This window comes from Anoplopoma fimbria, chromosome 12, assembly GCF_027596085.1.
Source record: "Anoplopoma fimbria isolate UVic2021 breed Golden Eagle Sablefish chromosome 12, Afim_UVic_2022, whole genome shotgun sequence".
NCBI classification, from domain to species: Eukaryota; Metazoa; Chordata; class Actinopteri; order Perciformes; family Anoplopomatidae; genus Anoplopoma; species Anoplopoma fimbria.
Window position 1 is genome coordinate 22225248 of NC_072460.1, and position 12765 is coordinate 22238012.

General features: G+C 43.7%; 1 protein-coding gene across 1 annotated transcript in view; it reads left to right on the plus strand.

The window, feature by feature from the left end:
• Positions 1-12765, plus strand: part of LOC129099503 (cadherin-4-like) — a 58492-nt gene that overhangs the window by 25523 nt on the left and 20204 nt on the right. The window contains 4 exon segments of the mRNA XM_054608757.1: positions 184-328; positions 3026-3198; positions 6967-7104; positions 11606-11791. Of these exon segments, the coding sequence (XP_054464732.1) occupies positions 184-328; positions 3026-3198; positions 6967-7104; positions 11606-11791 (642 nt within the window).

Sequence of the window (12765 nt, forward strand, 5' to 3'; positions counted from 1 at the left end):
AATGAGAAGTCATTTTTTTCCACCCATCAAACACCAAATGTTTACCCCGAATCATTTTCTCCATAAAACCAATACAAGCACTCATCGCACACTCATCGTACATTATTCATCGGTTCATTACTTCCTGCTCCCATAATGGTCATAATCTAACCTCATTTCTGATGTTTTTTTTATGTCTTCCAGCTGCGAGCCCATGCCGTGGACATGAATGGGAACCAGGTGGAGAACCCCATCGATCTGTACATCTTCGTCATCGACATGAACGACAACAGACCCGAGTTCAAAAACCAGGTCTACAATGGCTCTGTGGACGAGGGCTCTAAACCAGGTGATGAAGCATGGATGGATGGATGGATGGATGAAAAAAGAAGTACAGTATGCATGAGTAATTAGAGGGAATGTGTGAAGGGGTGTGGGGGATATGGCTGGACGGAGGAAGAGCAACTAGTCCATCAGGAGAAATTGGTGTCGTTAAAAGTACGACTACACCACTGAATCCTTGCAGAGAATTTTCCATTCCCCTTGATTTAGCCGACAGAGAAAGAATCCGTCTCCCACAGTGGCTTTTCATTGAGCCGGCTGCAGCAGCGGCCATAAACCAAAGAAGGTGCTCAGGCTGGAGAGGAGATTGAGGATTAAATGTACCACGCTGTAGCACCACTGGGTCATTTTATGTCCAACCTCCGAACGGAAGAATCTCAGAGATGAGCTCTCTATGTGCACGAGAATGTGTGTGTGTGTGTGAGCCTGATGAGCCAGATTTTATTGCTCCAGAGGTGATCTCCAAAGGCGTTCAGGTTTTCATTTCCTTTTTTCCTTTCTTTCTGCTTTATTTTGCTCTCTGCCGCCGTCCCCCCCTCCCTCCTCAGCGATGCCACCACACAGCAGACAAGTCTCTGTGGCATGCATGACATTCAGCTGAACAATAATCATAAAAAGGGAGAGTTTTAGAGTTTAGAGCTCCAGTGGTTTCAATGGAAGGCAAATTACAGACTTGAATTAGTTTGCAAATTAAAGAGTCATTACGGGGACCTAATCCTGTCAGGCACAGCTTAGGACGCCCGTACAAAGGGTCCACATTAAACCCCCTAAGAGTGGGGCTTAATGAAATTACCCCGGCGATGTGTGACACATTGTGATTCTTCATCTCCTTCTCTCTATCCCTCCATCTTCTGAAAAAAAATAGAAGCGATGGGTGGAGGACTGCGAGTCACTCCACTTGGAATCAAACCAAATATGGAGTCTGTCCTCTATTTCTCTCTTTTCCTCACTCCCTCCCTCTGTTCCTGGCGGAAGGTTTTTTTTTTTTTCTCCCTCGTCTCGCTGAGAGGCCTTTAGAGTGCTCCCTGTGGCCCAGTCATTGACAAATGTTGCTTTGAAATGTAATGAAGTTTGAAATGGGAGCTGCGGTTACAATTATCCTCGGACAGGGGCTGTCACTGGCATGATATCACTATCTCTGGCAATTAGAATCGGCTGCGAGGAGAAGGAGAGCAAGAGGGAGAGAGAGGGAGAGAGAGGGAGAGAGAGAGATGGGGAGATTGCGTGACAGGCAGTGATCCCACAGAGTTATACGAGTGTGTGGAGGCAGCAAACAAGTGGTGCATTCATGGACGGATAGTGGCTTATTCTCTGCAACAGAACTGAGTCTGCTTAATACTATACGTCTGTTCTTACTTGTGGTTGTAGTTGGATTGATTATCATGAACAGGTTTCAAACAGTTCAATCAATGTAGACAAGGGTTATCAATTCTCTTGACAATTTATTATTTATTATCTTTATATAGTTATCAGTATCAGAACAATGTGATTAGCAATATCTGTTATCAAAATCTACTTAAAGGAAGCACAAGAGCCGTCTATTTATAGCAGTTAAGAGAAAGTGGTAGACATTTTATTTGCAGCCTGTTCAATGTATATGCAAAATATGCCGTGAGTTAAATGGCCATAAAATCAGATCGCACCTATATCAGTGCATATTATATGTTTGTGCTTGTGTGTAGTTTGTTGGAGTCTGTGTCATTTACAGAACAGGTGTGCAACGTTTCGGTGCCGACATGAATCTGTAAAGATCCATTCACATTATAGCAGGTGGTAACAAACTGTTATGGAACATCCAGGTGGTTTATTAGCCATGTTTATGTACACGTGAACGTGAATATCAGTGTGATTATTATCAATACTGTATCTGTCATTAACATCTGTTTGTTAGATGGTTGATTAAGCAGAGTAGTGGATTGAGCGTTTTGTAGCTTCTACCTTTTTTGTTTCACTATAAGCTATCCAATAAAGAACGCAATAGCACAAAAATGATCAACGGTACAGAGTGAGTCATTTATTTTGAGGAAACATTTACGTATTTATAAAAAAATGTAATTAGACTCTGCTGCCTTTGCTGAACTGCAGCCACTATGGACTGAAGAGACGTTCTTTGGTTGCATGTTTTACTTTTGTTTAATAAAAGCATTGAAATGTTAAAACATACAGAAACATTAGAAAAAGTCGAGGTGAGTCATGAAGTCAGCTAACTGATTTTGTAATGTCAGGTACACAACAATGTATAAACCCAGCTAGCATTAGCTTCACATTAGCCACCATAAGCTTAAGTGTGTTAAGCTTATGGGGCGGCTGTGGTGTAGTGGAGAGCAAGGTAGTTCTCCAATCAGAGGGTCGGTGGTTCGATACCCGGCTTCGGCAGTCGATGTGTCCTTGGGCAAGACACTTAACCCCAAGTTGCTCCTGAAGGCTTGCCATCGGTGTGGACTGGATGTTGCATGAATGTTAGTTAGAGTCTGATGGTGGCACCTTGCATGGTAGCCTGTCATCAGTGTGTGAATGGGTGAATGATATGTAATATACTACTGATTGTAAGTCGTAAGCGTCTGCCAAATGACATGTAATGTAATGTGTTTTACTTTTATTATCTGAAAGGGGGATTGTGTTACTTAACCTTTCAAAAGTCACAAAGTGATTGCTTGCGTTTGGCTTGGAATTATATGTTGACAAATATCATTCCCTTCATCAGGAACGTATGTGATGCACGTGTCGGCGTTTGACGGCGACGACAACACCACAGCTAATGGAATGGTGCGCTATCGAATCCTGTCCCAGACGCCGCACAACCCCATCCCCAACATGTTCACCATCAACAGCGAGACGGGAGATATTGTGACTGTGGCGCCTGGCCTGGATCGAGAGGTTGGTGTTGTCTATCTAAAAAATTAAAGCAAAAACAATCAAGACAAATAAGGATTGTTTACTGAATGAACTAAAAGTTGATTTATGGAGCACAGTTCCTAAAACCATTGTTTACTGTAATGGCACTCTGAGATGCGACTTGCAAATTATGTCTAGCCATTTGTCACCAAACACACATTTATTTTTTTTCTACAGTAAATTGCCTTCCTTTTTCTCAGTCACCTTGTTTATGGAGCTATAAAAGTTGTGACAAGATCCAAATGTGTTTATTTGCGCGACATGGACGTGTCAGTGACAACTCTGCAAAGAAATCTCCGAGACAGATCGTCCTCCCAAACCGTCACCAGTGACAGACCTATTAACAACACATCACGCTGCAGTGGACTGCTCAGGTTGTGGTGTGTGTGTGTGTGTGTGTGTGTGTGTGTGTGTGTGTGTGTGTGTGTGTGTGTGTGTGTGTGTGTGTGTGTGTGTGTGTGTGTGTGTGTGTGTGTGTACAGTATGAGCTTGTGTGGTAAAGATAAAGCTGAAATATCTGAGATGGAATGCCCTTGACACCTGTCAGACAAACACAGAAGCCCATATAATCACATCTACACTCGATAAAACACTGGCAATGGAGGGGGGGGGCACAGTAAACTGGAGGGGGCAATAGAACAAAAACAGAGCGGGGCAGACGGGGTATTACAATGAGTCGGGAGGAAGTGAGTGTGAATTGGGCAATGAAATAGGGTGATGGAGACAGAGGAGCAGCATGAGACATGAGGGTGGCAGAAGGAGGGAGAGAGAGGTATAAGTGTATAAGAACGGGCAGTAAAAATGTCTTTTTTCTAGACCCCTAATGTAATATTAAACTCCGATCCACACTATACACACACATAAACACACAAGAATGTTTGTACAACTGCACTCGTGAAGGCCCATTCAGACATTATTCATCCAAAGTCCTTGAGTTTTTTGGGGGGTTTTTTTGTCCTTATTTACCAAGAGTAGTACCACTGAGAGCCCTCACCTTGCACACAGTCAATCGGTTATACACATCCACACCTTGAGGATTCCCAGTACAACTTCAGTGTTATCGGTTCGCCACTGAGAAGCTCCACTGAGGCGGATGTGGATTAAGGGCCTTACTACCTGGTGATAATGAGGGAGGGGCAAGCACTGCCCGTTCACCAGCTTAATACAAAGCCCAGTATTTAGTAGTTTGTTGGGAGATGATAGTTTTGAAACAATTAATCGATTCACTAGTGAGGATCATCTGCCTTTCTCTGTTTTACAGTATATCATTGTAAATTGAACATATTTGGGTATCGGACTGTTACTCAGACCAAACAAGTAATTTGAAGATGTTTCTATTCCCTATGCTTTGAGAACTTGGAATGGCCTCTTCCTGTCCACATGTGAAAGTGTCCTTGGGTATGATGCTGGGCAGGCCAGCTCCTAGCATGGTATGTCAGCCAGAGGTGTGTGTGTCTGTGTGTGTGTGTGTGTGTGTGTGTGTGTGTGTGTGTGTGTGTGTGTGTGTGTGTGTGTGTGTGTGTGTGTGTGTGTGTGTGTGTGTGTGTGTGTGTGTGTGTGTGTGTGTGTGTGAATGCAAGGCCAATGGTAAAGTGCTGTCTATTAAGGTAGAAAAGCGGTTTGTAAGTGCAGTCCATATGTCTTTCACCGTCGCAGAGGAACAACAAGTCGAACCCATGGAGCTGGGAGTATGAACCAAGTCTCATTTATGCAGTCCTTTGCTCACTTCTTTCCAAACACACGTCTCTTGCTCAAAGTACTATCTGAAACACAGCCTGCACAAGGGTGAGACTGTCTATGTGTAAGGTTTTAGCAAAGATGCATGCGTTTGCACAGTAGTCAGCATATGACTGGATAAACGAGACTTGGATTATTCTCCTCGAGTTGAGTGATGTTTTGATATAGTAATGCTGTGGTTAAACTCAGCCCACATTTACTTTAATTCATCATGATTTCTTTTTTTTTTAATTCATTGTTCACAATTGATATACAGATGGTGATTTTGTGGGTGAAGTGTTCCTTTAACGCTTAAACAGCCTCATGAAGAAGCGAGGACAAGTGAGCCGGAATGTCTTCACCTTCTAAAACTGCCTTCACTATCAAGGACTAAAACTCAAATTTGTCCTCTCAAAGATAAATGAACAAGAGCGTGCACGTGTGGATAAATAGATGCATGTACTCGTCTTAAATAGGCAAGTACATGCATCTATTTCTCTAGATTATGAGGTCTCACACATACGTTTGTATATGGATTTAATAAATACCTTCATGGGTGCACTCTTAAGCACTGTTTCTATAGCATACAAATACATGCTTCTGTTTTCCTGCAGCTTTTTTCTTATACAACAGATAAGAAGTCTCAAACCTTGCAGGAAAATAAAAAGGAAGTTTTGTATTGTACATAAACTTCACAAAAAGACGCTACACAGCACACTGCGGTGCTTCCCTGGTCCACTTTTAGTCAGCACTTTGGCCCTTTTGAAACTTTGAAAGTTTCTGCTTCTCCCTTCCCTTCACGGGGTGGGGTGTTGAAGGCGTTAGGTGCTACAAAAAAAGAAGGAAAAAAAAACACAGGCATCTATTTTTGGTAGTCCTCCTCCCTTGTGCATTCGCTGCATCCCCTGCTGTCTCTTATCCTCTCCTCTGTTCTTCACTTTTGAAATGTTTTCTTCCCGTCCTTTATAAACTCCCACACTGCTTCTCTTCTAAAGGTTTCCACTGGTCTGCAGTGGACTTATAAGGGCTTGTTGACAGTAACAGACCTCAGTCCTCCAGAGGAAGCTGTGTACGCTGCGGTGTTGCAAAGCTGAGAGGTTCAGAGGAGCTCTACATAATTACTCCCTTGTCTAATTAGTGTGAGTGTTGTGTACATGCCGTACACTGGCTGATGGGACAGTCAGCCAAGCACTGCCTCTGAACAATAAATGGAGAAAGAGAGGTGTGTGCGTGTGTGTGTGTGTGTGTGTGTGTGTACGTACGGGTGTTAATGAGAGTGTGTGTACGAGGTTGGAGTTCAGCATCTCGTCTAGCATCGAGATGAGAGGAACTGAGAGGAGCTGTCTAATCCTCCTGATGTGGTGTCCTGGCCTAATTGGGATATTTACTCGGTAATTAGCAGGTGAGAGAGACACTGGGAATGTAATTGGGAATCTCAGTGAAGAGACACATTACCCAGACAGTCGGCTCCCGGGCCCCATCCTTCCTGCAGCCCATTAACTGCACCATGGGACAGAAGAAGAGACAGCATGCCGGCAAAGAGAAGGAGTGCACCCAAGTACAGAAATACAAATAAGAGGACCTCACTTCAGCTTCTTGTGAAGTGACACTGTGTCATTTCAAAGGAATAGAAATGGCATTTATCATTCCATCGTATTATTGCTCCATAGATAGTCTATTAATCTCTGTCAGTTGGATCATTGTCTTCACATCTGTCCATCAGTGGCGCTGAATAAGTAACGTCTTTGATGACATACCCACGGGGAGGCTTCACAGTGCAGCCTTCAGACGGTGTGAAGTCTGGAATACGTTCCGCTGAGGAGGTTTCAACTCAGTGGAATGAAAGACTTCACCCCTTGTGATTCTGTGTTTCAAATAAGAGCACGGACAGCTACTATAGAACAGAACCCTCCTCTGGGAATCACTCTCTGTGGATGTTGCTTTAGACTGAAGGAAGAGAAAGCTTTTTGCAGATGAATAACTGCACACTGTGTTGTTGTTTTTTTTTCCCTCTTTGTTTCTGCCTTTTTACAGAAAGTGTCCCAGTATACCATCATCGTGCAGGCCACGGACATGGAGGGCAATCTGAACTTTGGCCTTTCCAACACAGCCACTGCCATCATCACTGTCACGGACATCAACGACAACCCGCCCATGCTGACCTCCAGAACCGTGAGTTGCTACAAATGAGGGAGTGGGGAGAAGGCATCACTTTAGAGGAGGAGAGGGTTTTGGGTTCAGCGAAGAGGGTGAAAATGATTAGTGTGTTTGAGAAAAATAAATTTGAAAGAAAAAAGGCTAAAGAGTTTCAAGAGGAGAGGGATGGAGGAAGAGATGGAAAGTGGAGGGAGGGATAGAATAAGGAAAGGAGAAAGGAAATGATGACAACACTGTTATGTCGTTACAAAGGAAGATTTACACAAGGACACTAAAGGAGGGCTATGAAGTGCAAGGATGGCTGCACACACACACACACACACACACACACAACACAAGAAAAAAACTAATCCATATCATTGACTTCCATCAGCAAGAAAGTTAAAACCAGCAAATCGTTAATGATTGTTGTCATGATAGTGATATTTAAAATGATGATTACACTGCAGAAGGTCATTATTGAGAGTCATGAATAAAGTCAAGAGTAATGTACTGCATGTAATGTGTCAATGTGGATGAAATTCAGCAACATCATCACAAAATGAATAAGAGATTCCATGTTGTTTAAAAGTTTAATTAAATTTCTTCCTCTCTCCTAGAGATCTTAAGATCTTAACTGTTCTCTCAGTTCTGCTTAATGTTGAAAAGTGCAAGTGGAACATCTGAGGTGGCAGCAGTATTTCTCAGTGGCCACTAGAAAGTGGATACATTTTGGAGCCAATATTTGCACGTTTTTTTTAATGAAATTCTTAATAGTCACAATTTTATTTCATGTGAAAGGGACATGCATTTGATTAGAGAGGTAAAGATGGTCAAAAGTTGAGTCGGGGTGTCTGCATTTTAGCTTCATGTTGTGAAGAATAATCTCTCTCGGTGTCGGTTTTGCTTCAGATGTCAGAATTATTCAGTATGTGCGCTTCATAAGTTGTATCAGTAGTGATGAGCGCACGGGCCTGTTGGGTAGATAAGGTGCTTAGCTCTGCAACTGCAGGGGTGTAGCGGCTGAGGCGGTATCAGCACTACAGGAGGCTCGGCTCTTTGAGGTGGGTAGCGGAGGAGCTAGCATTAGCATTTGCCCTGGGGCCTATTAAGACCCTTATGATGATGAGTTAGCACTGGCGGTAAGCATGTGTCAAACCATGGAGCTCATCAGAGGGCTGCTACATCACACACAGCAGGAAATGTACAGCGAGAGGGCAAAGGAGGGGAAAAAGACAGACACAAAGGAGATGATGAGCAAGGGGGAGAAGAAGAGCTGATGAGCGGACCACCATGTAGACTCCAAGACAAAATAAATGCGATGAGAGAAGCGATGGGGAGAAGGAATGAGGGAATATTTGGTCACAGGAGCTATTTTTCTACAGTGATAAAGCACAGACATGCCCCGTTGTAAATCAAAGGCCTTCCCTGCCTCGGCATCCCCTCTTCTGATTTAAGATTCTCTACTCGTGAAGGCGTATTGATAATAGTGGCTAGCAATAGATTGATATTCTCTAACTGTATTCCACCGTGTTTAAGTGCATTTCCATCATCGCCACAGAGGGAAGTTAATACGATCATAGATATTGATGAAAAACTTTAGTGGAGGTTTTGGGAGCCACGATGAGCGGAGCACTTCTACCCACTCCCCTTCATAAATCACCCCTTTTTTTTTCAGCGGTGGGGTAACATAAAAGCCATTTTGTTGAGAATGCAGGCCATTATGCAAATATTTAGTGTTTGCAATAAACCCCATAGATCTTTCAACGTGTCCCAGAAAATATAAAGTTTGGGGAATTTGTCTTTAATGTTGATGATTAATATTTCATCACGCCCATCAGAGGCTGCCCTATTTTTCAAGGCGGCAGAGGGGTGGTGTATGTGTACGGATGGGAAAGGCTTCGGGTGCCTCATTGGCGGCTGCATACATGATCTGCATTATTTCTGTGAGGCAGATAGATGAGATGAAATTAAAAATGTTATTAGTCTCTTTTGTTTGTTAACGCATACAGTGCTGCGACGACAACTGCACCTCACGTAGGTATGGAATGCTTTTGTAGGGGATTCCACACCCATGCAATCAGGGGCTCTTCTCTAACGCAGGACTTACTGCAGTACCATCCTCACAAAGCTCCTCTGATGAAGGTCCCTGTTCCTCCTCCTCTCTCTCCTCTCACCTCCCCCTGCCTCTTTCAGTCTTTCACCGCTGCCAAAATAATGACAGAAGGGTGAGAGTGTTGGCAAGAGGTGTTTTGTCAAGTGCTGTGAGAAAGCCAAGTGCACTCTGTGCCAATCACAATCAAAGCTTGTCCCTCCAGCAGCTTGAGGACAAGATACAGTACCACAGCAAAGGAAAAACTACCTGATCAGACAAATATCTCTGCTGAAGAGACACCGCAGTCATACGTCAATCCACTGTCAAAACAATACCCCGCCGCGGTACACGGTGCAACACAATACAGCATTGGGCTAATAAATCATTGAGAGTGAAAGGGAAGAGAACAACCCCGAGGTTTTTTTGTTTTTTTTTTTCCGTGACAGATTGAATTGCTCTCTGTGTTTAAAATCACACATGTTGAATCACAATCCGGTTTTGACAACAACGCCAGCAGACGTCAAAGCTCGCCGCTCTCACTCAGATAAAAGATGGAGTCTTAAAGAAAATAGAACAATCGCTCAATAAAACTGAATATAGTAGCTGGCTCCAAGACAAAAACATATTTTTCATTTGAAAGTTAACTCTAAAATGCAACCTGAATACTCAGTGGAGGAATTCTATTTCTATATATATATCTCCTTGAAAATCAACAGCACACCACGACCTTTGTTGCTTTATGCTTTATGTGTCAGCAAATCAGAGCTACAAAGATTAACAATTGCAATCTAACGTCACATTTGATTTAATTTAATTGATTTGCGGGTACTTACTGTTTTATTGGTAAAGTTGGTATTTACACAATCTTGTAAGTTTCACTATTACTTGCAGTGAAATGTCTGAAATGCATTTGCTAAGTGATGGTACTAATGTTATGGGGAATTAAAAAGCTGCCCTACCATGTAAGATTTCCTATGGGGAAAAATAAGACTATTATAACTCAAGCTCTGGACGCCTGTAGCTCCACCCACCCTATAAAGAGCTAATGAGAGAAGACATGTTAAACTGGGATGTTAGTAATAACAGCAGCGGTTGACCCTTCAGAGCCTTCCATCATATCTGGTTAACTCTTGGGTTTGCTTATTACTGTGTGCTTAAAGAGAGAAGATGCTCGAGGGCCCTCAGGAGCTCAAGAGCCATCTCTGAAGTTTTATTTCATTGAATTGGCATCGGAGAGTCCCTGAACCAAACCACAGTAATAAACCGCTCAAGCACACACACACACACACACACACACACACACACACACACACACACACACACACACACACACACACACACACACACACTACACATACACACACACGCACTCTAACACACAACAGCCTGCCTACTTATCCAATGCAGGCAGCGCATCATGACCACCCGGACATGTCTGTTGTCTTAAGAATGTCATTGAGTCTCTGAACAGCTCTCCTGACGCAGCCTCCCTAATCTGCCCGCCGCTGTCGGCTGTTTGCTGGGTGATGCGCGGGTTGCCAGGCAGGGTATTATGGTCTGTTGGAGTGTTTGGTCTGGGGCTTTGCTCTTTGATATCCTACACTCACATAAGCGGCTCAGTGGCTCTTCCACGCCTGTTGCCCATGTTGACACGGTAACTGTACGATGCCACACGCCTGTTGCCTCCAGATGAGGTGAAGACACGCCAACGTGCTCACCTCCTGACCCCCACGTGTAATCGGTTGAGAGTTGATGGGTTGTCTCTGTAGGTTGGGTTGCGGTGGAATTGTGTGTTTTTTTTGAAGGGTAGTGGTGCAGTCGTTTGCTGTTGTTGGTTCGTCTTTGTGGGCTTTATCCCCTGAGCCTGTACAGCTTTGATCAATCCCCACCATAACAGACGTATGACAGACAGCGGCTCACTCCTCATCAGGCTTATCAGGACAAAGCACATGTGTTTGCACAGCGATGGGGACAACTAAAAGCCACTCATATACACTCAAACAGCTGTTTTAACCCTCCCGACTGCTGGCTCCTCTCTGTTTACCCATTCTCTCCTCCTTTGTCACTCTGGCTTTCAATGGAATGAAATATTATTGCTCATCAAGGAAGGATGGGCACTGGGAACGTGGGGAAAAAAGGCAGCAAACACTGAAACTGGAACAACGCCCTTGTGTGCGTGTGCTTACTGGTGTGCAACTGTTTACCGCTTGTTTACTACTCAGCTGTGGAAAATAATCGAGATCATTAAACTTACTCTACCTGAAAACCTGAAAGGAGGACTGACTCTATAAAGAAAGAAAAAAGAAAAAAAAGAAATGAGAAATGGGTTTTTTCTTTTTTACAAAAATTGCTACACTCAAACGGCTCAATGGATCCCAAAAGACTTCATAAACAGTCTCAATAAAGATCACAAGGTATTCATTTTCTTCTCTCTTCCCGCAGTTTTCCGGTGAGGTCCCAGAGAACCGAGTGGATCTTGTGGTGGCTAATCTGACGGTGATAGACGCCGACCAACCGCACTCGCCGAACTGGAACGCCATCTACAGGATCATCAGCGGCGACCCATCGGGGCACTTCACCATCCGCACTGACCCGGTCAGCAACGATGGCATGGTTACCGTGGTGAAGGTAAGACGCCAACCTTATCAATAACATGCTCATCTTAGTACCAGTGTTGTCTCTTTTTCTGTGCTGTCAGATCCCCTCTGGATTCAAGCACAAGCAATAATAATAGACTACAGAGTTAAATGTGGAACAGACTGGAGTGTTTCGCCTTTCATATGCCCCCTTATGTCCAAATGAGGGATTGGAACCTGCTGCGCCCTTCCGAAACAACCCCGTACACTCACACACAGACTTAAACACAATGGCTGGCGAGACCACTGTAGCAAATTAGGTATTGATTTCTCAATTACAAAGGCAAGGGGTTTTATACACTCATAATGTTCTAGCTGCTGTGGTAAATGACAGCAACAACAAAACCATGTCTTGTAACAACCTGCTGTGTTAGTGTTCAGCCTCTCAGGCGGAGATTGTCCTGGGGGCTATAACCCATTCGGAGAGAAAGAGAAAAAAAAAAGGAAATAGACATCTGTACCCCTATTCAGCTTTTCTGTTTGAGTATGTAAATGTGTGGATGTATGTCCTGTTGAATGGCCTTTAGTGTTTGTATTTCTGTGCTCATCCATGAGTGGCTCACCATGTCGCATGTGTTTTTGTAGCATCTTGTATATACTCTTGACCCTGAGGACCCAAGGGTATTCTCCTCACGCATCTGAGTCCTGCGTATCGCATCTCGCATTCCTACAATAATGTTTAAAAAATAGCACTAACATCACCCCGTAATTCCCACAGCACCCTGAGCAATGAGCATTGGCATTTTGCTTCTCTTCATTATCTCTAGATGACTGCTTTTTATAATCCATTCCTCGCACTCCCTGATGTAAAATTCAGCAGGCAGCCGAGTAGCCGTGAGCTTCTATAGAGACCCATGGGAGGTTATCAGGAAATCATAAAAATAAGAGACAGGACACCCCCTGGGAAGAAATGAGAAATAGACTGTCTCCACAAGTAAACAGAGGGGCTTCGGCTTGCTCCGGGAA